General features: G+C 35.3%; 1 protein-coding gene across 7 annotated transcripts in view; it reads right to left on the bottom strand.

Annotated features, from left to right (window-relative positions):
- CDH8 (cadherin 8) overlaps window positions 1–27624 on the bottom strand; it is a 153450-nt gene that overhangs the window by 13688 nt on the left and 112138 nt on the right. For 4 of the 7 annotated variants that reach the window (XM_072873261.1, XM_072873264.1, XM_072873262.1 and 1 more), the window contains exons 11-12: window positions 21302–21423; window positions 13793–13910 (exon numbers count right to left, since the gene is read on the bottom strand). In XM_072873261.1, coding sequence (XP_072729362.1) covers window positions 13793–13910; window positions 21302–21423 — 240 coding nt within the window. Of the gene's footprint in view, window positions 1–5562; window positions 5684–11218; window positions 11300–13792; window positions 13911–21301; window positions 21424–27624 lie in introns of those variants that run through there. The other 3 variants (XR_012044175.1, XM_072873265.1, XM_072873267.1) reach the window with 3 other exon arrangements.

The following is a 27624-nucleotide window of genomic DNA, read 5'->3' as shown; positions in this document are numbered from 1 at the left end:
TTGTTATCATCAGGCCATTAATGGCAGTAATTTATAACTCTGTCTTACACCCAAAGTATACACATAATGTCTTATTATATGCACACCTCTCAATGAGGACGTGGCTCCTATGGTGAAGACTAATGGTCATTTGAAATGCAGGGAACAGCAAAATGCATCCAGAGAAGGAATTTCAGTAAGTGAAAAAACAATTACCTGTCTACAGAGTGGAATAGATTGTATAAAGTTTTCAAATGAAACATTCCAGATACTCTTGGGAACATTTCTGCACACCATGTAAACATTACACAGAGAAAACTTGGCATAGCCAGAAGTTCCGAACTAGCATACACAGTCAGATTAATGAGAATCAAAGCAGGTCCACAGGAACACACATGCATATGCATTTAAATTTCAAGAGTGGGACACACTGTCAGAACCTTAATTTTGCTATATACATTGTGTGACACAACACATAACTTGGAAAGAAGGAGGAGCCAGGGAAAGGTGTCAACATTTGAATTCTGCCTCACCGCTGTAGAGATATTACAAAGTCAATGCTTATATTGCTAACTATCGGCAAACTATAGCATCAGTTCATAAGATGTTCTAGAGTTTTCATAGAATCACAGAATGGTTGCGGTTGGAAGGGACCTCTGGATGCTATCTGGTCTACCCCCCTGCTCAAGCACAGCTACCTAGAGCCCAGGAACATGTCCAGGCAGCTTTTGAATATCTCCAAGGATGGAGATTCTGCAAATAGTAAAACATTTGTTAGTCACAATTGAAATATGTGTGCAACAAAACAGGAGACATCTTATTCATTCTCTTCGTATCAAGCCGAGAAGTTACAAGGTACAAACATATGATGCATCTGTGCTGAGAGAACAACTTGCATACCACAGTGAAATTGTTCCCTGTTGTCTTCTAATTCATGATGAAGAGTCTGACAAAGTACAAATGAAGTGTATAGGCAGAAGCTGCAATAAAAACATGAAGTAGGATCAAGTAAAAATATTACAAGAGACTAGGCAATTCTACTGGCAAAGGAGACTACTTAATATGCCAAAAAACCTCCATGATCATGAAAGAAAACTTAAATAGTCAAAAAGAAGAGCAGAAAAAAACCAACAGATACTTTGAGAAACATACACGTTTCCTTACTGTGAAAAAGATTAAGAAAAACAATTTTAGTCTAGAAAAAGCTAAGTTCTTTATACAAAGATCTGAAGCAAGTGGTTCTGCTAGACAAACTGCATTAGAATTCTATAAAGTTTTTAGCAAATACATCTTTTTGTCTTGCATGTTAGCAGAAGACATGCACAAAATAAGAGAAAGTTGGTTTATTATAAAAAATTATTTTTCTCATTTAAAAATAGAAAATAGTACTAAAAAGACAGAAGTTGTAATATTGTGGGATAGATAAAGATGTTACAGAAGGAGATGTACGGTGTAGAATCGAGTCTGAACTACCCTCCTCTCTATTTAGTATTCCAGCTTGTATCAAAGATACAACAATGCTTTAGCTACAGCTGTCATTAGATTGGGCTCCACCATTTCCTTCCCTGAGCTGCAGAGCAACTTCTGCAAGAGACACTGTAATCCACTCTTGAAAATCTCAGTCTTTACCAATCCATAGGGAGCTGCTAATAGGTGCCATTAATGTCATATGTGAGTATCAGATGAATGTTTTAAAAGAATGTCTGCAGTGTATGCATGGCACAATGACAAGCACAGTGATTAAATGACTTGTCCAAAATCATACAGAAAACCTGTAACCAAGCTATACAAAACTATTCTGAACTCCAGAACAGTTCCTTAACCAAAAAACCATCACTGCTGTAGAGCACTCTTAGATCACAAGGTCTTAATCTTTATTGGGGTGAACACTGTATAATTTACAGAAGGGTCATATATAATGGATTAAAATGTTATAGAAAGTGACATGACAGAGTTAAGCAAGGTTAGGGACTGACAAGTTCAAAAAGGCTACATGACATATTTTTATCTTATTTCTTATTATTTCCTATAACCTAGATTTTAGCTTTAATTTTAGGTTAGACTGAATGAAAGTTTCCTAACAAAACACAAACAAACCCAAAAAGTTCTATGTGTTTTTATGAAAGCAATGTGAAACTGTTATGTCATTTATTACATTCTAAAAATTAAAGAGAAGGAAAAAGTCAGTGTTCATGTTCAAGACAGTCCAACATTCTGTAGAATACAGCAGAGTAGTTTCATCAACACTCAGTGATTATTATTGATGCTCCTTTTAAGGTTTATGACTGCAATACTTAACTCCATTCAAAACTCCACAGATGAGACTTTATTCCTGATTTATCTCTTATTATAGAATCAGATGTATGAAAAAAAAATACTATAGTGTTACAGTTACTGCTCAAGAATGTACATAGCCCTTAGCCTATAGCAAAAGTGAAGTTTACTTACTCGAGCCCACAATTAGTTTAGGCCAAGCTGGGGTAGTCTGACTTTGCTACCTTAATATGAGCAGATAGCTACCACTGCTTTGCTGGTTCACTGTAATCTGGCTATGCATCCGTCCATGTTACCTTTGAAGGACCCCACTAGCTCTCCCTCTTCAACACCATCAAGCAGACATCTGGTCCTTTTCTTGAAGTTCTTCTATTTATCTCTCCCTAACAAGCTGGCTTATTATCTCACTTCAAACAGGGGCCCATCTTCACTCCCTCTATAATCAGCACTGATTACCAAGTATGCACATCCTATCATTTTAGGATATGCAAACTCTCTCCCCAGACTAGACAGGTCAACTTATGCGTTTCATTTATTTTCTGCATTTGGCTCAGTATGTAAGATCTTTGCATTCAGTAAAATCATGTACTCTACCTCTTTTCTGGCCTCTGAATGGATTGTCTTCTAGGCATATTTATTATATAAATATTAAATACTAATAATTACATAAATACATCACTAATTACTGGATGCTTGCCAAAGAGAATACATCCTAATTAGACAGAATTAAATGAAGACCAACAAAGTGACTCATTTTACAACAAGGCCACCCATACAAATTACAAAATCAGAAGGTGATGGGAAAATATCATAAGTGGTACAAAAAACCCCCAACCAACAGAATAAAAGCTTTGTCTCCCTTATTCTTTAGAGTTTGACGTGAGAGACTCTCGTCAAAATAGTTAAAAATTTCAGATTTCCTTCAGTTTGTCACTGCTATATTTGCTCTTGACAGAGAAATACAGCCCATTCTTGAACAGTCATCTCCTTAAAATGAGTAAGTATGAAACGAAAGGTTATGGAATAAATGTGACCACACCAGACAGGTTCAGGAGAACGTGTAGACATAGAGTTCACATAATAATCAATGTAATGGTCACCTCGTAGGAAGAATGACTGTGATTCCAATAAGAATTACTTCCTTCCTGTACACCACTTGTGTAATTGGTTCAAAACAAGATACAAATTGGAAAACGGTCTTTGTCTTTTTAATTCACATTATAATGTTAGTTGTGCAATAGTTTATCAGACAAGCCTTGAGGCTAAGTGTGAAAAATTAATACCTTCTATTTTAATGGAGGAACCGTGTGCAAATAGTCTGTATACTTTATATCTGTTATAATGAGAAAAGGAGATTTTTCCTAATCAAAGGAAAATTTAATGGCTAATATTGTTTTTATTTTTAGCCTGTATAGATTCTTCCTCCAGTAGAAGAGTGTTGGGGTTCTTTTAATCTTTACTACAACTGGAACTTTAAAATGGAACTCCTATCTAGTTTCTCATTAATTGACAAAAGAAAAGTACAATTAGAGCAAGTAATAAATTAATTGTTATTCCCCCTCAACAGCCTGTATTTATTAGAACATGATAAAATGAAGAAACATTCCATAATGAGAGCAACCAATAAATTTACAAGGTGCAAAAAAAGGAAGAAAAACAGTCTTGTGCTGTAATTACCAATTAGGTACTTGGAGAGAAAATCCAAATATTAAAAACAAAACAAAACCTAACAATGAGGTGAAAACAGAGGGGGGCTTCTTAAGATGCAGTATGTCTCTGTCAGGTAATATATTGAGGTGGTGAAGGGATAGAGGCCCAGCCAGAACCTTCAGCTCTAGGACATCATTCCTCCTACTCAGTAAATTAAACCCATTTGCAAGAAATCAAACATAGTCAGTGCATTGTCCATGAACACTTCCACTACAGGAATTGTTCCTTGCAGAAAACCTGGAGGAATTAGATCCACCCATGGAACCAGAAGTGGTACTTTGGCAGAAATATCTGAACATATTTTTAGAAGATAGTTGGCTAAAAATCTGGAAACTTATCTCCAAATATTCTATATTCACTTAGTTATAAATACTACTATGAAATACTTTTAAAGTCCTAGAATATAATTATCATGGGTGCTGTTAGCTTTCAAGGAGTTATGTTTTTAAAGCACTTAGGGAACCTTGGAAAATTAAAGGGCTATTGGAGCAATGTTTCATTGGAAGACAAATTCCAGAGAGATGGTACTGTGGATTTTACTGTTGTCCTAATAGCACTTAGTTGAGAAGTTTTGTACTGATTAAGAACAACGTCTTTCTGTCTGCTAAGCAGTTCAGTTTTGAGACCCTGATTTAATGTTTATTTTCCCCATTATGTGTCTGAAATTAAGCCACACTGAAGATTCAATGTGTTCTTATCTCTGTTATTTCTTTCATCCATGTTCCATATTGTTCCTAAAATAGATCTCTTTTCATTATAATTTGCTGACCAAATTCTTTTCCTCTTCTGTTTTGTTTTCATAACCTTTTATCCCTTACTTAGTCTTTTAAAGTCATGGCAGCATTGCTTACTTTTCTTTAGTTTTGTTGTGAAATTAAAGAAATAAACTGGAAAAAGAGAGATAAGTATGTTACACTATCTGAGCATGATGAAACTCCTACAGCAGGAAAATTTACAGCAGTCCAATCCATCTCCTCATCATGAGTAAGCACTGTTGTACATATGGTGCACAACACTGACCTCAGATCTTTTTCACTCAGATTGCATCTGGTTCTTAATTAGTTTGATTTATAAAATGAAACATAATTGACGCCTTGGCAACATTATGTTGCTAGCAGCACAAATAATAAATTAAGAATGAGTGAAGTAAAAGTCTCTTTGGTCATGGATGCATAATGGCACACTGCATATATCCAGTAGTATCCTGTATTTCATTACTCACATTTTATATTGTTTTGGGCTGGGTCATATTTACATAAATGTCCTGAAATAGCTGTGTAATTGTGATTGATTCATATGATTAAAAGAAAGGCGGTCTCTGCAAGGATGTGATGCTGTGGAAATTAGTCTTATTTTCCAATGTGCATATACAACTCTTCTGTAGTTGTCTGAAAGTTTGTATTTCTGAGGCTTGGAAAGAAGTTGTCATCACAGAGCTAAACTAAAACAGGACTGAAAGGTTAAACAGCATTTGGAACAGAAGTGCTCCCAGAGAAACACTTTGCCAGCTACAATACTATAAAAAGTACAGACGTACTGGGGAACACAGCAGAGCTGAAGAAGAGCCTAAAGATGCCTAAAAGAGGACAATCGGCTTACCAGATGGCCCCCTCCTTGCTGGTTCATTCATCAGGTTGGCCTGTCCAGTCGAATGAAGACTTGATGGATCACATCTGGCTTAGGGCGGAGGAGAGAGGGAATCTGTCTGGAGCCCTGCATCCTGAATACAGGAGAGGAGTGAATAAGGTTTCAGATGGTCAGAATAGACAGAATGGTCAAAGTGTGGAGGAGCTTGGTAGCTGAGTTAGCCTTTGAAGAGTTGATTCTGTTTTTCTGACATTCAGTTTCAGCTAGAGCAGCTATGTGCACCAAGAAGGATTCATCTTTTTAGCCTATCGAAGTGGTGAACAGCACATAACCATTGTAAGAAGGTGTAAATCATCCAGATAGGGCTAAAAAGTATGTTTGCAGAGGAACTGCACTTAGTCTTCACCTGTTCTGTGGTTCTAATTAGAAGGGAGTCCAGAAAGAGCAGTGATCTGCATGCAAGAAGAAAGATGGGAAAGACAGCAGAAGCAGGTGTCAGTGAAGGAAGTGGCACACAAAGGACTGGAGTGGAAAAATGCTGGTTTCCCATATACATTAACGTAATCTTCACTTCAGAAAATAACATCACATCCTTCTATGCCAGGGAAGTTGTTTCAAATCTCACTCAATTGATATTCAACATCAAGGAAAAACAGAACATCAGGGAATAACAGAACATAGTCAATAGTGATGATAGTAAAGAAAGAAGGGGGAAAGGAAGCAGAAAGCTATCAGGTATGAAAGATATATACTGAGAATACTTTCACCGACATTCTCAGACTAGATGGGACTAACACTACTGTACCATGGAAAAGCGTAACCTTGCTAGGACCACAGAATGGTATAGTAGAAAGGAGTTGAATATATTACTTCAACTGCAATGTGAAGTCATACAATGGAAATGGAAATGCATTCAGTGCCTGGCAAGACAGAACTTCTGAGCGTTACTGGAATGTACTGGAGTCCCTTGGTAATATTATCATTAACTTGAAATTCTACCAGTCTTCTAGAATGTGAGAATCGTCTAAAGATCTATAGTACCAATTTCCACCTCACGTTGCTTATCACTTTATCACTAGCAGAAAGGGCTCGTCTTTTTGAGTCTTTAGACACAGTCTGTTACTTCACAGGATGACATTACAACTTAGAATTCTGTCAGATATGTAAATAAGAAAATTGATTACCTTTCCTACAAAGAATGATCTAACATAGTTTCTGATCCAAAGCAGTTTCAATCAGGTCAATTGTCTAAGGACTAAGGATGAAGGAACCTGAGTATAATAAATAAGGAACTGCATTTCCTCTGCATTTCCTCTGTTATAAAAACAAATTATTTCAGGGACTTGACACTTAGCACCTAATGCACAACCACTCGCTCCAGGAAAAGTAATTACACTGGCTGAATACCATTTTTTGCATATTAATCGAGTGGAAGCTAGGATCTGTCCTTTCCTTTTTCAGGCCATGATATTCCCGCCTGCCTGTTTCAATAGTAAGGGAGGGAGGTAAGGTAGCGTAGTGTTCTCTTATCACCGCACAGCTGGATCATAATTCTTACATGCTTTCCAGCACACAGACCAAGACAGACTTGAGATGTCATTCTTAGAAAGGGAGTCAGATCCATCAGTGTAGTATAACTTGAAGATCATAAGTAGAATGTGGTAATTCAGGCCTGTAAATGCCATTTTGTTTTTTACTGAGAAAGGTAAGTATGCATCCGAAATATAATTAAGAGTTTTCTGAAATATGGTTTCATGTCAGGATAGTCTAAATCCACAGAACTAAAATGTTTCATGGAGCTTAGCTACCTTAACTATCACATGATTTGTCTTGATAAAACTTAGACCTTTCTACTCAGCAAAATATCAACATCTTCTTTATGCTTTCTTGTTTTAACTTCTATAACTTACAATTTATAACATAAGCAAAAAAGAACTTATTGCACAAAATCTTTCAACCACACTGAAAAGGAAATATTTCAATAATTTTATATGAACAAGTTCATTATTAACTATATCATTAATAAAAAAATCAATAATCTCAGGTTGTTCTGGTATCCTCAGGTTATAAAAATGTTGAACTTTGCTATTTAAACAGCTCCAGTTTTAATGCCATGCTGAGGAAAAGATTGATAGTATGATATTTATAATACGTTTTTTCACACTATGAACACTCCTGGAGAAACATGACGCATGCCTGTGGATGGCAGATTCTGGCACAGAAGTGCCGGATTATAGGTTAGTTTGTGTTTGTTGTTTTTTAATACATTGGAATAATTTATTTTTAACTCTACTACTTTCACACTGAATGCACCTTGCTATGGAAGTATTCCCTGTGATTTCTGGTGACAAAACTATGCCTATTAAGAGAGATGCTGATCAATGCTCTTTCCTAGATTATGCAGCATGTTCTTTTACAATTTTAGATGCAGTCTTCTAGATGTTATTCCATACCACTAATATTGATAGACATGGTAGAAAAATATTTTCTTATAGGATGCAAGACACATCTCTGATCACATCACTTAATTTTACTTTTCAAGAAAACCAGTAACAAGGATGTGACTTGGTATGTTTTAGAATTGTACTTTGAAAGTCTAATTATTGATATATTAAAGAAATTAGGATGGTAATTAAACACATTAGAAGTATATAAGCACGTGCTTTCCCTCGAGAATTGCCATTGTGAAACACCCTCTGGCGTAGATGGCAGCTGGTCACAACGTTTCCCAAGGCTCTTGAAAAATTGCATGAAACTGCAAAAATATATGAGGATTTACTGCTCATAACCAGGGGACCATATGGGCGCTGTTATTCTAGATGTTCATTGTACATCCATCAAGAAATGATGGGTTTAATGATGTCCTTGCTAAGGCAATTTGTACCTGAGGTCAGTGGGTTAACTTTGAAATTGGGCAAACTAGAAGGAGGGCAATGAAATAGCAGTGCCACCTCTTAGCTCTCTGAGGTATATATTTGGAAAGAAAAGTCCATCAAAAACACAGAAAGAGCTTTAGCTGGCAGCTGAGACAATGGCAGAGAGACTTATCAAGAAATGCCAAAAGAAACTGATTCAGGGAAAGAAACTCGTTTTAACACGAGAGTTACTCTTGTGTGAACAAAAGACTCACCCTCCAGGTATGCATTTGACAGATGCTGCTAAAAATATTTTCAGGAAAAAGATGTGGGAAAAATCTAGGCTTTATTACATTAAAAAAACAGTGACACAGAAGTACTTTCAAAAATGAAGTAGTGCTGATCATTTGTTTTTATTATTTGGGATATATAAAAGAGAGGTTGCATGTAATTGTCTTCTCTGGCTATTTCTAAATAGTTTAAAAATATTTGTTTATTAATAGTAAAGAGGTGATGAGAAGTAGCAAATATTTTAAAATAAGATCTGCAATAGTATACAAAGGCATGCAAGCCAGTTAGTGATTGAAGTGATTATACCAGGCTATTTCCTTTTAAATACATGACACATTGCCTATAGTTTCAAGGCAGCACAATGAGGACATAAGTGACAGATTAAACTTCCTAGATGGAAAGAACAAAAGAAATGGACATTTAAACATGAACATTCTTGGAGTTATGATAGGTATCATAGGTATAATAGACTAAGCATGGCTGAGAATAAATATTAAGTTCATTATAGAGAACCAACAGAACGGTTCATCACTGAAGTACATATAATGCTTCAATTTAAAAAGAGAAAAACCTCTTTACTATGCACTCACTAAAAATCAGTTTGGCCCAAATTCAGAGAGCTCAAATCACCAGATGGACACTGAATATTTTGGAGAGAGGGGAGGCTGATTACTTGTAAGGCTATTGGACTTCTGCAGGAATATGAACGCGTGTCATTCAGATGGTTCTCTTAACCCAAAGATAAGTCCTGCCCACGTTCCAAGCAACCCTGTGATTGCTTCTACTACATAAGCCTTAGTAAGAGGTATGTAATATCACATTTATACAGTAGAGATGCACCATTTCTTCTGTCAGAAGAGTTCATACAAAGGCACTGTAGAATATTTGATTTGGGGTTTATTCCGTTAGGAAACAGACTCTGGCATAAGGAAAATGGAATAACAATGGAAACATCTTTTGGGAAAAACTTTAAGTCTCTTTACTTTAGGGCAAAGATGTATTTGCTAGTTTTTGAAAGTAAAAAATGCATTGGCAGCATATCAAAATGTTTACATCTCTGAAAACACTTTTATCACAAAATTCTATTCTCACTTGAACAACCCAAGGAAACCCTAAGAACATTAGGAATCCAATGCTGAAAACAGGTATTGCTGTGAGCATATTGTTTGGGATGCAGGAGACGATCCATGTACTGGCATTAGATTTTAGGTAACGCTTTGTGAAGACCACTCACCTGAAAAACGACTGTCAACAAATGCTAATTCAATTTCCAGAGGTCTCATTTCAATTTACTGATGCTATGACAGTACAAAATCCTTATCAGTTGTCTAAATTCCTGTCAGTTTTTTGTCATTTATTGTGATCCTACAGCTTTTTAGAAGGGTTAATTCCATTCAGCTAAGGAATCTACAACACATTGCTAGAGTGTATCAACACCTGCCTAAGCATTAGATATTTTCATCTGAAGTTTTAGGTTTTTTCTGGTTTGAAGTTTGTCAGAAAAACTACACAAAACATTTATTTTCATTTTTCGCATTTCTGCTCTTAAGCAGAAACCCAGCACAAAGACGTGAAAAGTAAGTGAGTAAATGAGTTTACGGAGTCAAGGATTTGTTATGACATGGAGGCACAGGTTTAGTCATGGGGACTAACATAGAAAACATTACATTATTTTCGTGCTGCATTAACTTCTTATATTTTTATTACATAATTTTATTATTTCTCTTGTGAAGGGATAAAGGTTTATGCATCTGGCTATCTAAATGATCAGTGTTTCTTGCATTACAGTTTGAGAGAGTAGGATTGCTTTACTTCAGATTATCAGTAGCTGCCCGCCCATTTAGCCAAGGCACAAAGCCTAAGAAAAACTACTCAGTAACAGACATTTGAGGTCAGAAAAGAACAGAAAAAAACAGATCAGGAGATATGAAAAAGATTTCTAAGAGATGATCTAAAGACATTCAGTGAGATGTATGGTGACATTTAAATTTACATTTTTACATTACTTATATCAGAAAGGCACTGCAGTTTCTACAGTTTTGGGCATCTTGTCTACAGAAGGGATTGTAGATATGCAAATTGAACAGACCAAACAAATAAAGGATACTGGTATATCATTCCAAGGAACAGATTCTGCTATGATCACAGGATAATTTCTATAATACATAATATAATCTTAGGAGAAGTGGGGTTTTTTTGTGGTTTCTGATGAAGATACACTGTTGTGTCACTCAGTTAAACATATTTGGCAATAACAACATAGCCGATCATAATATTTGTAGTATATTTGAGCAGCACGGTTAATTACTGAAGTATCATGTGAACTTGCCTTAGGGCAATCTGGAAAGTTTAAACAATAGAATTAGTCTGTAGGCAACAAACTAAATTAATTAATGATTATGCTTATGTTCCATATAGCAAGAGAAAATTCCAAAATACATGCATCTTACATATTCTTTAGTATGAGGGACAGAAACAGAACATCACAGCTTTCTTCCCATGGCAGATGCCAAACTGCATTGCTTGCATACTAGTGCTACCAGATCAGATAACGTCATTACTTCGTGAAGCAGGGAAGTAATTGCCAAATGCCACAATGTTACCTAAAGCACAAAAGAAGAATCCCAAAGGGTAATATAATTTCACAAATGCTCTTGAGGAGGGGTACTTTTGTTTATCTCCGGACTTGAGAGAATTTTGGAGAAAGGCAGGATATGAAAAATCATTTAAATAAAAAAATTACTAATTCTAGCAAATAAAAGATTCAGTTTCTATATTAGGTTTCCCGAGAAAATGCAATCCATTTATAATATCCACACGAGGATAACATTTCTTCAGCAGCCATCAAGGTAGTCTCTGCCGCCTTGAAGAATTTGGCAGGGCCAAGAATATGGGAAGAAGTTGAGGCTGAGGTCACAGTCAGGAAGATGTCAAGGATTTTGCCCACCAGCATGAGGAAATGTTTTTCAGTTCCAAGCCTAAGTGGGTTGCGCACTGATCTGATCCTCAGAAACACAGTTCTCCAGAAATGAGAGTAGGGTTTGTTATAGGCATTTTCTTACATTGCTTCTAATAAACCAGACCGAACTGGCTTTTGGACAGCCCAGACACTCATTAGTACAACTAAGGAGAAATTTGACTCGTGAGTTCAGTTTTTTAGGACTACTGGAGTTTTTTCAACAAGAATAATCACTTATGCTTATCTAGCAGACATCTGCAAGGCAAAGTTATGGTCAAGTTCATTGTTTAAGTGGCGTAACTAAATAAAGACTTACTGAAGATTTATGATGTTTAAATGACATGAAACCTCACCTCAACCAAATTATACCCTGATTTTGGCTTTGACAGGAATATTTGCTTCCTGTGGGAGATCATGTTCTGGCATCAATCATGGACTGCATCCCTGGCTGAGCAATCTTCATAGAAATGGATGGTATGCATAGTTGGAATTTTATTCTTGGATACTGAAAGATTAAATCAGAAAAGTCTCTTCAAGTAGATTTTTAATTTCAAGATATTTCAGTTGGTTGTTTTAAGAGGATTTACACATTTAACTGATTCAAATGCATTAAAAACTGTGTAAAACTGAGTGGCAATGTTGTATCAAAATTGGACTTATTTTTCTAAACCATGTTATACAGAACAGTTCCTCACTCCCACTCAGATCAGGAGTCATTTTGCCATTGGCTGTGACTAAGAGTAAGAGTGGGTCTTAAATGGATAACAGATTGGAAGGACAAGGCTAATTAGTGATGTGAGCTAAGTATTTAAACATGAAGAGAAATACTAAGATCTTTTTTGCTTTGTCATGCTGTGCAGAGCAAACCACCTCACACTTAGGATGCTTAATTCAATTTGTGTTACACTACTGATGATTATGAAATGCATTTTGAAGAGATTTGTTTTATCTTCTCCTGTAAGAGCAGAAAACATACAGAGACTTATTTCCTACATGAAAGTACAAATATAAGTAGAGACACACTTCATGAATGCTATAAGAGAAAAACATATCTAATGAAAAGAAACATTCAGGATATATTTAAGCAGATTTAAGAAATTAGGTTTTTATAGTGTCATTTAACAAAATGGTGCCATCATTCTTCTTGGTTGGAACAGCTAGAATAAAAAATGAAAACAGCATTTTCTCTTTATTTGACATTTCATGTATTACTTCTACACTCATGCACATACCCCTCATACATACATCTTCCTATTAGTAATGGACTAAATAGGGATTTCCTTCATTATGATTTCAAATAAGAGAAGTAAGAGACTGAATTTGACTAAAATTCCTGACAGGGTAGTGTTTTATTAAAAAAAAAAGCACCAAGATGGAAAAACTTTGCTGAATATTCAAGTAAGCACAAATACATAAAGCACTATTTATAGCAGTCTTGTGATCATTCCTAGCTCTTTCTCACATGACCTTCAAATATATCTGTGTGCCAAAGAAAAGGATCAGTGTAAAGTTATTGCTCAACAATATTACATGGGTCTTTTTTTCCATCGTGCGTGAAATTCCACTTCTGTAGTACTACAAAATGACATTATGCCCTTCCAGAAGTGCTCTAAAGCTTAGTGATACAAAGTGCCCTTCTGGGCTTTGCTGACCTAGCAGATTTCTCTTTCTAGTAACAGTGCCTAACTGAAATACTTTGGAACCTTTATACACACAACAAACAGGCTTAAAAGGTGTTTCCTTTGGGGGATTTAGTAGATACTTAATTTTATGCTCCCATCTATATCCAGTCAACGTAGGATCAACATTTGTTTATCAACATAGTTTCAGATTTTTATCTTACAGCATTATCTCTGGAATTTCAAATTAACAGAAATAAAACAGGCAGTAAATCCATCCTTTTGTTTTATTTAAGCCAGTGAGCTGTCTTCTGGATGTAAATGCAGTATTCATTTTACTTTCTTCTTATCTACTGTAGAGATATTGGAAATAGCTTAAGAGATATAATGAAGGTACCATTAAACAGATTATCTACATTGTAATTGGCCAAGGGACAAACTGGTAAAGCAACTGGAAGTCAACAAAGCAATTCAAAACTAAGTTGGTCAGATACACATTATATATGTTTTGTAGTTACCTTCATTTTTCTTGATGGTGAAATTTGGATTGTTGACCATTTCAGGAAGAAGACTGAACAGGAAATAATGCCCATTTTTAGGATCATCTTTGTCAACGGCACTGACAATCTGAATTACCTACAACAGAAAATGCTCTCATTAAGTATTCACACTCCTGATAAACATACAGTATTGAAAAAAACATTCCACTCTATCGGACACATTCTCATTTGTCTACATGCCAGATTAAAAATGCTAATTTATAATCTTGCAAGGCTTTTACGGACCTTAGACTGAAAGTCTGGGGAACAGGGACTGTATCTGGCCTATTTAAACTGTTTCCAGAACAAGGAGGCAGAGAATAAGGAGGGACAGGTACATAAGAGAGGCCAGTCAAAACTGCTGCTGCTTTAGGCAAGTAATAAATCATTATTCAGCAATAAAGAGGAGGGGAAACTGTTTCAGAAACACTCATGATGCCTACGGTAGTCTTTCATTCATATAGCCATGCTTCTCATTGGACCAAAATGTATAATGTATCTTTGATCCTTTCTCCTTTCCCTCACCACCATTTTTTAATTCATTGAATAAATATTTTTTTTTAAATTAACTTTGGGTGTGAAGTTTTACACGATAAATAATCTAATCTCAAAAAAAAAGAAAATATCTAAGTCTATATTTGGATTTTTTCCTTAATTTTAATAAAACCTCAGCTATTCCTGTACTAGAACATAGGTTTGTTTAAAAATATCATTATTAACAAATGATTCCCAGAATAACGGAGGATGCTAAGGTTAGAAGAGGAGAGAGTGTTGAGATAGTCTGAATAACTTTGAACAATCAAATAACTTTGTATGAAGCACCTGATATGATTTATATGACCAACTAGAGTATCTGCAGTGTATTTACCTCCATTTACCTCTTTTACCTCCAACATTACTCAGAAAGATACTGCAGTTGATCATCTTCAAATCATACAGAGCTGCACAGGAATATGAAAGGAGGAAACATTTCTCCTGGTTTCAGCTGGGATAGAGTTAATTTTCTGCCTAGTAGTGGGTATAGTGCTGTGTTTTGGATTTAGGATGAAATAATGTTGATAGCCCACTGATGTTTTAGTCGTTGCTAAGCAGTGCTTATACTGGTCAAGGACTTTTCAGCTTCCCATGCTCTGCCAGGTGCACAAGAAGCTGGGAGGGAGCACAGCCAGGACAGTTGGCCCCAACTGGCCAAAGGGCTATTCCATACCATATGCTGTCACGCTCAGTATAGAAACTGGGGGAGCTGGCTGGGGGGCAGCAATCGCTGCTTGGGGACTGGCTGGGCATCAGTCAGCGGTGGTGAGCTGTTGGTTTTTTTTGTTCTTCCCTCGGTTTTGTTCCTCTCTCTCTCCCTCTCTTATTATTTTCCTTTTCATTACAAATTATTGTTGTTATTATCATTATATTTTCTTTCAATTATTAAATTTTTCTTATCTCAGCCCATGATTTTTCTTACTTTTGCTCTTCAGATTCTCTCCCCCATCCCACCAGGAAGGGGGAGGGCGAGTGAGTGGCTGCGTGGTGCTTAGTTGCCGACTGGGGTTAAACCACAACAACGTTATTTTGAAATAATCAGGAGGTTTGAATTTTTTTTCAATATTTGGTGCAATTACTTTTAATTCCAAGTATTTTTCAAAGAAGTATAAACAAAGACCACTATGGATCCAGATCCCGCACTCAATTAGCTCATGCTAGATGAGGTTTATAAGAAATGTAATGAGAATTATTGACCTTTCCCATGTCCATTGAATCCAATAACATTTTTGTCTCATGTAGTTATTTTTGTAATGCCTAAAGCAACTGACCAATAATTTCTTGGACAATTAAATTCAAATTAGGAATCACTACAAATTTCATTTTTAAAAGGTAGAGTAAAAAATGGAAACAGGGTCTGATGCTGTCCAAATTCATAGACATATACTTTAAATTTTCAAAGCTTCACTAACAAAATACTATTAACTAATATTATATACTGGTTTTACCACAAGAGAATGGACTATCAATCTGTATATGTTACATATATGATAATAGTCAATATCCCATTCTTCTATGTTCTTCAAGAGTCAAAGCAAGAATAAAATCTTACTAGATAACCACAAGGAGCAACATCAAAACATAAATATTTGAAATTATGTATGTAAAAAGATGTTTGAGCAGGTATTGATATAGGCATACATAATTTGTAAGATAACCAAGGAAGGAATTTGAGACAATTAATCCCTTGCCTAATCATATTCTGGATAGGTCAGATCTATTGTCAAAAATCTACTGGAAAAAGTTTACATTGTTTAAATACCACATATATAGATTCTTTTTTTTTGATAACTGCATCTACCAAGGCAGAAACCTTGACTGATATGATTTCAAACACATTTATTAGAAGAGATGGACAAAAAAAGGCCTAACATAGCCTTTGCTTAAAGAAGTAGGTCTCCACTTTAATAGCTGCACAATAGATCCTAGAGAGCTATGCAGTGTGAAAAAATATAAATAGCTGAAAAATATAGAAGCAGATGTTGTCTGTCCCACTGCAGAGATGGACCCATTTACAGATGTGGAATATTTTCAGCTTTCTCTTTGCAGAGGTGTAAGGTACTCAACTATCCATGTGCATTGGGCCCAGGGCTGGGGTAGGTACTAGTAATTCTGCATCACAGGTAAGTGCAATTTAGAATGGAATCCCAAACAAGTGTCTTTAGACAGATGTATTTTATGATTGTTCCATTTTTCAAACACTGCTAGAATGGGAAAGCAATAGGGAAAAAGGATAAAGGCACAGTGAAGTCTGGAAGGTCAACTGCACATAATAGGTGCAGTTTATCAGATGGTTATGCAATTTTATCTCTACTGGCTACATAACTGTTAATTCTTTCCAGCATTATGTAAGAGAGTTGACTGTAAAAATTCACTTCATTGTCTCCAGGTTTTCAATTAATATGCCTGAAAGCCAGTAGCCAAGAGCATTAGTAATATGGGGTTTTGGCTCACAGAAATTTTATGAAATAAGCTTAGAATCTCATCTAGATTGGAAATTTTCAAGAAATAGAAACTGGGCATATTCTTTGTCCTTTTCTTTTTCCCAGGAACTACAGATACCTCTTAGTGTCCTATAGAATTCTTTATTATATTTCAGTTCTTTCCATCCATTCCATTCCATTCATTGTGTACCAAATCATTCTTTCTCTGAAAATGCACTGAAAATTATATGCAAAAGACAGGCTTAGTGGAATACTACATTTGTTGTGTTACATGCATAGATCAAGGAATTAAGAGTTAGTGTTCCCATAGCAACCTTATTTCTTTGTGCGTTTGCATTAAAATAAGCTCTTAAAAAAAAAAAAGCATAACATATATACCGTGATACAAAGCTGCTGTATCTTTTACTCTATAGGGGTGAGAAAAGTCCAGTAATTCTCATTACCACATTTTTATTAGTATGCTGATGAGCATACTTTATTGCTCGGTGTTGTGTGATCACGTAACAGAACACTATTGGAGTAATTCTCCAACTCTTAATTTGTGGTTCATAACATGGTAGAGAATCTTCCAGGGCTGAGCTGCCTTACCTATCACTACAGACGTTTTTTCTTTCCTAGTAATAACATACATAGCAAAGATGTTCCATATAACAAAATTGGTCAGTACCAATACTATAGAAAAAAAGAACTGATTTTTTCATTATGTATCCATAAGCATTACAGTGAAAGTTAAATAACCCTTTGGCTGTTCAATCTTGAAATTTCTGAAATTCTTCCATGTAAAATTTCAACTTTGATGTTGTATTAAAAATTCATGCATATATTTGGTTCTGTACATACATTTAGTAGAAACATAGTAAATCAGCATATTTTGCTTAACAGGCAGCTCTGGATTGAAATTAATAGTTAAATGATCCCCTAGGACAAGGCGGCATTATAGTCTGCAGGTTTGTATTGCATTTCTACAAAACCACATATGCCTGAAATAATATTTATAAAAGATTACCAGTATAACCATAATGAGTGATGTAGAAGGATAAACAGCAAAACAAAGTTCTTACCAATGTATCATAACTATCTATGTGTGATTTTAATACATGATTCTGTTTAAAAGCCTTCCCCTGCAATGCAGCTTGTTAACCTAACTTAGAATGGGTCCTTATCATTAGTAAACTGTTCCCTCCTTTGATTAAAACTGTTCTTCCAACTTTGAAAAAACTTCTGCAGTTACATTGGTGTTCATGGTTATTTCTGAATTGCTTTGCAGACTCATAATACTATAAGCACTAGACTCATCACAGTACAATTTTAACTTTGCCTTTTTAGCTAGATCCAGCCCTTTACTGCTAGAACCTGCATTTTGCCATTTGAATGAGCTTTGACTCTTCAGAGAGACAAAGATCCATCTGAAGATTTCTTCCATTAGAAAAAGCCAATTCTATTAGGAGAACTGAATAAAATAGAGACAAATTGCGAGAGACTGGAAGAACATTGTACTCAGTTTTCTATGGCTCTAGTTTGAACGCTGGCTTGAGCACTGATACATCATTGTCTGCACTACTTAAGTGTTTGAAAGTTTTGTAGCCTTGTTTTGAGCAAACAGCGCTTCACTGGAAAAGTCTGGGTAGGGACCGGGGAACAGTGAGTGAGGCACTTTTCTTACTCAACAATACAGATGTTCTGTTCTAGGAGTATAGGAAAATAGTTTAGCTGGGCTGGAGAACAATCAGCTGTACAGCTATAGCTAGCAAAACCATGAATGTTCTGGCTTTAGTAAGTGGAATTATGCAAAAAAAGGAATAATAGGGAAAGGCGTGAGCTGGTTTATGGTTAGCTTAGAGGTAGTGTAATAGCATGCTCAATTTTTTTTTTTTTTTTTTCCTAAAACTGACAAAAACCATTTCTGGCAACTTTCTGTTGTGTGTAAAAACGTGCAAGGAGCACATAAATATGTGCATGGACAAATACATTTCCCTCCTCCTCCTCTCCCTTTCCTCTCCTACTAGCTGTAGTACTTCTACTGTTAGAGGTAGGTTGAAGCAAAGAAAATGCATCTGACAATGTTATACATCAACAGTTTTTAATATATTCTGTCACATCACCAGCAGCTGCACTTGCCACTTGCAATTATATCAGAACCCAAAATAGAACACTTAGAAACTGAACTGGAATAGATGGTTCAATATATTTAGGGGCTGCAAATAAGGTTTCATAAAAGGTTCAAATGTAATCTCCCTTATGGTGATTCAAATTTGATTTAAACTTAGATTTAAGTTGAACTGCAAATGTAAAGAGATTGGAATACCATAATACAATTGCGCCTTTCCTGCACATGTAACATTCAAGTTTAAAGTTTGGAGAACTATCTAACTTAGGCTTTTGATAATATGTAAAAGAGTAGTGTCTTTCTCATATTAGCTATTTCATAGCTGCGACATATTTAATTTTTTGAATTCTACATCTTGCCTGATTAATATGATTTCTTCCAAAACTTGAATATAGAATAATAAGCATAAGAAAAACCAATCAGGTAGTGTAGATACTGAAATCTTTACAGGAGCAGATAATTTTTGAATGATGACTTAAATTTAGAACCTAACCTTGGTGATTATTCTGGAATGGTTACTGTTCCAATAATGTTATTTGTTTAAAACACAGATAAATTGCAGGATCAGTGCCACCTCATCCATGCTAGCAGCCAAATATTTAATAACCATCTGTAAAGTTCACACAAGGATTCATGTTCAAGAGTGACATCTGCCATCAGATCAAGAGTGTAGAACGTGATGATAAGATGAAGAATATCATGGTTTAATGAAAGTTTTCCGTAAGTGCTTAAACAGAAGCCTCTTTTACCAGCTGACTCTTAATCATCTCATTTATTGTTTTATTCCAAAATGAAATGCGAACATTTTTCACCATCTCTTAAACCACCTGAGATTTGATAGGAATACCTAGATAAATATATTCAGAAAACGCTGTGCAACACAGCTTTCTGATTTCAGGGAAGCTTACTGAGCCCTGGATAAACGTATACTCATTAGAATTTAATATATCCTAGAAAACGTAACTACTCAGCATCTGAAATCCACCCTGAGCTAAACAGAAATCCACTGTGAGCTAGAAGAACTTAAATACCAACAGTACCATAACTGTTGGCCCATAAAGGCACATTTCAATAATCTGTTTTTCAGTGGTTAGAAAGAATTTTCATTTCTTAAATTACACATTTTTGACACCTTTTTAATAAACAAAAAGGGGTGCTAGAAGTCAAATCATCTTCTGTAACAATCCAGTCTTGGCAGAGGTAGGCTGTAATATATATAGGTTGTCATTTAATACTACTAAAAGCAAATAATTTCTAACTCTATTATCAGGTAACCTTCTTTGGAGGATAGTGAATTTAATGCCTAACACCCACATGAGACACAGGAATAGTTGGATTAACAAGACTAGTGTCATGTTGTCAGCTGCTGTTTATTTAAATAAAATGTCACAATCTAGAAATAAATTAGAAAGTTTAAAAACAGTGAATTGTTGTAACATACGGTGTTTCTCAAGCTGGACAAAAGTTAATTCTCATTTACATGGCATTACTTTCTAAAAGTCTGTACATTTTCTTGAGTCTTTATCTTGTCATTTATACAAGATATTCTTCCCTACTTCTGTACGTTTGTCCTTCAAAATGGATGCCTTTTAAGAAATCTGTTTCATTTTCTTTGAAAAAGGCTATACAGGTTAATTCTTGCTTCTGATATCTTGCTATGTTTATTTCACCTTGTAGAGTGTTGTGTAAATTCCTTTGCCAACCCTTTTATTTCATTAAATCAAGAAGCAAATACCCTGTTAGGCCTTTTCATTTTTTGGTGAAGTATAATCAAAACTTGAACTCCTCTTCTCCAACACTCCATCCCTCTTTAGATATTTTACCTGCAGTTACAATTTACTTGTCTTTCCATCAAGTTCTGGTTTGCTTTCCTGTTTTTTCCCAATTGTCATAGAAAAGTGAGTAAGAACTAAATAGATAGAGATATGGGTAAGGGGAAATATATGGGTATGGGTAAGGAACTGAGATATGGGTAAGGGGAAATGGTTTCAAGTGTTTCTTCTAAATTATACCTGGGACCAGCTGCAATATAGTTCAATAACTGAGCTGGAATTCAAGTTGGATTATACTTTTACCTATTAACACACATGAACCTATGCAGTGATGAGTGCCATGAAACAGAGTGGAAACAGCGGGAGCTTAAAGACACTCAGCATTTTTTCTGGATATCGTCCCAAGATACTTACCTTTAATTAAAAACCTATAATTCAAATAATATGTATGTCCAAATATAGCAAGATGTACCACAGAATACGATCATAGGTTTATCTTAAATGAATGTTAAGAGTTGTTAGCATGAACACATAGGCACATATTTTGGGAATAAAGCTAAGATGACAGGGAGAAACTGTACCCCATTCTCACACACTAAAGTACACGACATACAAACATGGAGATACTTACTTGTCCAGGCTTCCCATTCTCACATAAAAAGGCTTCATGCTCTGATGCAAACTCAGGAGCATTGTCATTTACATCAAGAACTTTGATAGCAACAGGCACCCGGGACACTTGACTGTGGTTCCCTAAGAAAAGAAATCAAAGCATAAAAGGTAAGCATATTTAAATTGGGACTGATACATAAATGCTTACATAGTAACCATACTCTTTCTGTCTTCTGTCCTTGCTTAATTGGTTTGTCTTATCTGTAATGGATCGTAGAGTTAAAGCATGAGATAAAGAACGATGGCCAGTATTTTATGGTTGAAAAGAATAAATAGATCCCTATTGCAAACAGCACTTGTTGGAGATTAGCTCAATGAAGACCTTTCTTGGTCTAAATTGGTAAGATTTTTCTTTGATGAAGTTTGTATTGTTTTATTGATAAAGTCCATTATACATGGGAAAGGGAAGGCTGTAAACAACATAGATTTATTTCTTTGTTTATCTTTGGCAGAGCACAGAGCATTTTACTCTATTAGTTGTTCTGACTGCACATCTATTATTTCTTCATTACAAATACGATTGATGTGGAGACCCACATTGTGAGAAAGATAGATGGTAGACTCACATAGGCAAAACTAGATAGTACTTTGGACTATTAAAGCACTTTGATTCATCTGCCCCTGACCAAAAATATGACCTGTGAACTTCTCTCTTCACCTCATTATTGAAATAAAGCCTCATTATTTATAATACAAAGCTGTTTTGCATAAAAGTGTTTATCACAGTAAAGAGTAGAATAACCTTGTTAAGCTGTAAGGAAAGAAAAGCTAAACCAACAGTTCACATTCTACTTTGAATAGATTTCACAGTCAGTTTCTAGTGTCTTTCCTTCAATTCAGTATAGCTAATTTATTTTAAGAGACTATTTATAAATATTTTAGATTATTTTTCCCAAAGAGCAAAAACACGAATTCAGTTTAAACTGAGGTGACCAGCTGATCTGAAGAGTTTAAAACACTGTTCTATAGCATATGCATACCTCTACAAGTAACTCAATACTAATATCAAAATCCATCTCTTAGTGAGTACTGTTTTACAACCACGGCATTTTATCTTGTTTATATCATCAACAATTTGAAGAACTGCACACTGTGTGAATTAAACTCAGGGTCTGACTTGTAACTGAACTACGTGGTTTTGCCTAAATTATTACTGCAGGCAAGACAGCTGCTACCATAAGTCAGGGTATCAACATACTCACAGTTGTTGTGACAGCTCAGCAGCTGCCCAAAGCTGTCACCAACCCACGTGGGTTCTGTTCCCTGGCAATACAGAACTGGCTTAGGGGAAAGCAGGACAGAAGTTCCTACTGCCTGGTATTCAATGAACCTCTCATAACAAATGTCCACAAAGTAGAAGTACGTCAGGCTCCACCAGTGGGCAGGTAGCAACTGGTGGCAGCCCTACAAATGGTAGAGATGATTAAAGGAAGAATCGCTATATGCACTGTATTTTTTGTGGTTTCCATCAAAGTTAATTGTGTTGTGACCTAATCAAAACCTACCTATTGCATCTTTTTTTTTTCCTTCTATGCTAAAAACAGCCATAATTTTTGAGGCTCCACCTATAAATCTACGTGTGTAAATTTCAATTGCTCTACTAACATTACTTTGAAATAGCATAGAAACAACTATTTAAAAAGACAGAAAACCAGGCTATCGCCAAATGTACTAGTGCTATAAACAAAGTCTTTATGTTTGCTGGATAGCCTGAAATATTAAAATTCCACCTTTATAGGATATGGAAGATTACAAGACACCAGACTTCAAATGCTTCCCATTAGAAGGAGTCAAAAGTTTTACTTCAGAAAGAAAAATGTTACAGAAGAAAAAAAAATCCCTACCAAAATATTGTAAGAGTAATATGTATGTCCATTTTGCATCATATGACCTTATTTATTAACAGGTGAGGTGAACACTTACACCATGTAATAATAATGTATTTGAAATCAAATAAAAGTTAATATGCAAATCATGAATCCCAAACATTTTAAACACGTTTTTATCTTAACTTGATAAAAATACAGACAATGAATCTTGAGGTTATCAGAATTCTCAGCACTAGTGTCATATTTAAACACTAAAGGATTTACTTTTATCTAAATTAATGGAATGATGGCAGTTCAAATTTTAAAGACATTACAGAGAAATGTAATTAATTAGATAAGCTTCTAAAGAAATTATTAATGTCCCTTGTGACTGCCCCCAAAATGTTTGTCTTTCATCAGAAATACAAACATTAAATTTAAAGAAATTATAATTAGAAACTTGATGAGAATTCATTTAAAAAATTAATTTACTAAACACAAGAGAGACACAACTGGTTTGGAAATCTCCAAACAAGGGGATATCCACCACCTATTAGGGTTCTTGTGACTATGATGAAATTTATTGTTGAGAAAGAGAGAGAGATGGAGAGGGAATTTTATCTACTGCTTGTACTGTCCACCATACTGAATACATTGCATTATTTTGTCATTGCAAACTTTTCAATGAAATTCCACTTTATGCTAAGTGTTTTCCCTGTAAATAAAAATCACCCTAAGCATACCTATTCAAACAAATTAATGAATTCTCACTAAGCAAATCCAGATTTCACTCATGGATGAAACACTGTCAAGATAAAATAGTTTCATCTGTCCATTTTCATACTTTTAATGGCTGCAATCTTCTCCATAGTAAAACATGTACGCAGAGGATGTCCCTCTCAAGTTTAAATCCATAGCTGTTAGCAATGCCCAATATCCTTGAACTAAAAGTAGAAAGTGATTGAAGTGGATCCACTCTGATCCACAGAGTGCACAAACTGTTACGTTTGCATGGGCAACTGTCCTTCATATAGTTGGCCTTCATACTGATTAACATTCAATGTTCAGAACTTTTACTCATTTGTATGAATGGACAGTCAGTTCTTTCTAAACTAGTGACAAAATGGATTTTAATTACTGGGGGGGTTTTGTTTGGTTTGGTTTTTTTTTTCCCCAATGAACCACCCACTCAATAGAATTACGGGAGACTGAGTCTTCTTGCACGTATCAGGTAGATAGTAAGACTGATTGCTTAAGTTCCAATCCATTATTTTATGCAAAATCATAGAAGAGTGTAAAGTTAGAGACTCTCTCTCTCTCTCTAAGTACCTAACCAAATTTGTAAAAGCTTCATCACCTGTATTTATTGTGATTCACAGTTTAAAAAGACCTACCTTGAATCTTGCAATGCAAGCATATCATTAGGACTGTCACTTGAGAAGCAATGGTTTGGTTTGAAAATTTAGCACACTGAGGTGCAAGATTGAAAAATATTGAGAAAATTTCCACTCGTCTAGTTTACCAAAACTCTTTTCAGAGTAAGGCTGCACAGAAAGACTTAGTTTTTATTTCAAATACATTTGATTGGTCATCTGTGGACACCACTGCCACAGCACAGCATGTAGCTATAAGAAATACGTATGCAAGTTGTGTACATAATTTCCTAGAAGTACAGATCTTTTATGTCTCTGCTGAGGTCTCAATTACTGCCCATAGTTCTAAGATCCAGTTGTCTGCTGTAGAGAAGCACAGCACACACACAAAGAAAGGAACATCTATACAGATACAAGGAAAGGATGACTCGATGTAAAAATAACTAGTGGAACTTACAAGTGATAATAAATACATTTCCAAAAATAATGGAAAGTCCAGCTGAGTTTAGAAATGTATACTGAAAGGTTTACAAGAATTATAAGCACCTAAAAAGCTCTTCTGCTTTTCTCCTCAGTCCTCAAGATTCTATTAGAACATTAAATGCTTGAAATACACACCTTGCTCATACTCATCTTCGAGTAACATACCCATTGAAACTTACTCAAGATTAAAAAAGGCTGCAGAGTTTGATACAAAAATGAAGAGGTAGATGAGATAATCAAAGTCAAATTAAAAAAATCCCATTATTAACCCATTTAGTGTCTCCAAACCTGAACTTTTGGAGGCTACAGACCCATGCTAGTTCTTATTGTGATCAACACATTTCTTCCTTCCTGGAAAAACCCTACATATCTGAGATGTGCGTGTATCATTGGAAATTTGTAATGCAAAGCACTAAGCATTGTTAACTTTGTTACTGCATGCAGCAAGTAATACTAGGAGTAACTAGAGCTCATAAATGAAATTTTTGGTCTTGTGCCATAACTAGCAGAACATAATGCAGTTATTCAACTCCCATAAACACTTAAACACTTCATAAACATGCTTAAAACACTTCTTCACTGTCTTTCCTTGACAGATACACATACAAGTGGTCTTAAAGAGCAGTGGTCTTTAAGAAAGAGAATTATTGGCTGCACAAAATGAAGCTCATCATTTGTTTAACTCAAAGAAATCCAGTTTAATCCCGTTTTCCTTTATTTAATTAAATCATCCAAAATCACTTCAAGGTTCTCTTTAAAAAGTCATAAGCTGTCTTGCATTTTAACTAAAGTTAAGTACCTGAATAGAAACTAGACTCTTAGAAAATAACACATCTTTTATTATTATTGTCATCACTACATGGCTTGGAAATGGCTATTTCATGCTTCTCTGATTCTGTGAAATTTCTACTTTAGCAATATTTTAAATTAGAAGTAGAGGAAGTCCTAGTTCTAACAGAGAAATCAAAATAAAATCTGAATCACTGACTTAATAAAAACAACAGCACTTGTTTTACATCCCTTCTATTTCAAACTTATTAAGTTGTATTTTAACAGATCCATTCCCCATGACTTTATCAAGGTTTTATCTGATGACTTCACTAAGACAATCTACATGCAGGACGAGTTTATTTCTCTGGTTAGGGTTTATGTTGTTGTATTCTTTGTGCAATCCTTTACCTATATAAGACCACAACCTATAACAATTCTTTTGCCATATAAAACTGACAAACTTCAAGAATCCTGAGAAACAGACATGCTATTGTGAAACTGAAATGTTGAAGTTCATGTGGAAGTTTAACTATAGAAATCACATACTGCAGCAAATACTGTGTTCATCTGTCTGAAGTGTTATGTAATGATCTGATTCAAGAGAGACTGAGTGCCTGAAACTGACTCTGAAATTGTCAGGAAAAGACATCAGTAATTGACAATATTTCTGTTAAAAATAACAGAACACAAGCTATTTCTGAATTAGGATAAAATTCAAGCAACCAAACAAAAAAACCAAACGGGATTGGTCATCATGAAGATATAGATCCCCCCTGAAATTCTCGTATTTTTAAAGGATGAGAAAATACTAAGAGTTTTGGAATATCTATAAAATAATATACACATATTAGTGCATAGCAGAAAGGCTTCTCTACAAGTTGCTAAGACAAGAAACAAACACTGCTTCAAAATTAATGTTCCATTTATATTTATTTCAGCACACTGGAACATATTAGAGTAGTACAGATTGTGGCGAGTCTCTGCGTGTACATGTGTGTGGGAGGGAGGCAGAAAGAAAAAGATGTGAAACATATTTCTCGAGTTTGTTCCTTAAGTCATTCTTTGGGAAAAAAAAAATAACAGAGTTGAAAAGTTTTGTCTCCTTTCAGTAGATCACTCAGTTTATTTTATTATGGTCTCCAGAAGGAAGATGAACAAGTCAAGAGCAAAACTATGTTACGTTCTATTTTTATTTCCTCACTGATAGACTGTCACAAGTTTAACAAAGGACTTGCTCAACATCTTCCACCTCCTTCATTTTTGTCCACTTTTCTACCTCTCCTTGCCATGAAAAAGATGTCAGACTCTTGCAAAATGCATGCTTCCACGGGCATGGACAAATGCAGAACCATACATACCCGCTAACCAGGTGGAGTGCGAGGACTGTGTTTCGACTGTGTATCCTGGAAAGGAGGACAAGGAGGAAGGGAAACTGAGGACAGACTACATTTTCAAGTCCTTGACTTCAAAGCTGAATTTGTAGTTAAGAAGTTTCCAAAGTTCAGCAACTCCACCTGTAAAGAGGTGACTAAGATAGGCCACATACCTACCTTTAATCAACATATAAAATGTATAGCTTGGGACTAAAGGACAGATTATAATTTCAAGTTGCTGATAATACCAAAAGAAAAAAGAAAGAGTAAAATTTCTGTGGCAGATGCACAAGCCATGCCAGAAAACATTAATTAAATAAAGCCATATTCTTCAGGCCCTGCTCAGACAAAGTTTTCACCCACTTTCATTTTCTGTGGGGTTTTCTTTTTTTCTGCATTACTGCATGCAAGACATAAAAATTGTTTAATATAGCCCAGAACCAGTATGAATTTTGAATCAATTACCTACAATTT

Source organism: Ciconia boyciana, chromosome 9, assembly GCF_034638445.1.
Source record: "Ciconia boyciana chromosome 9, ASM3463844v1, whole genome shotgun sequence".
In the NCBI taxonomy this organism is placed as follows: domain Eukaryota; kingdom Metazoa; phylum Chordata; class Aves; order Ciconiiformes; family Ciconiidae; genus Ciconia; species Ciconia boyciana.
The sequence above is the reverse complement of the archived record's forward strand: the minus strand, read 5'-3'. Positions and strand labels throughout refer to the sequence as shown.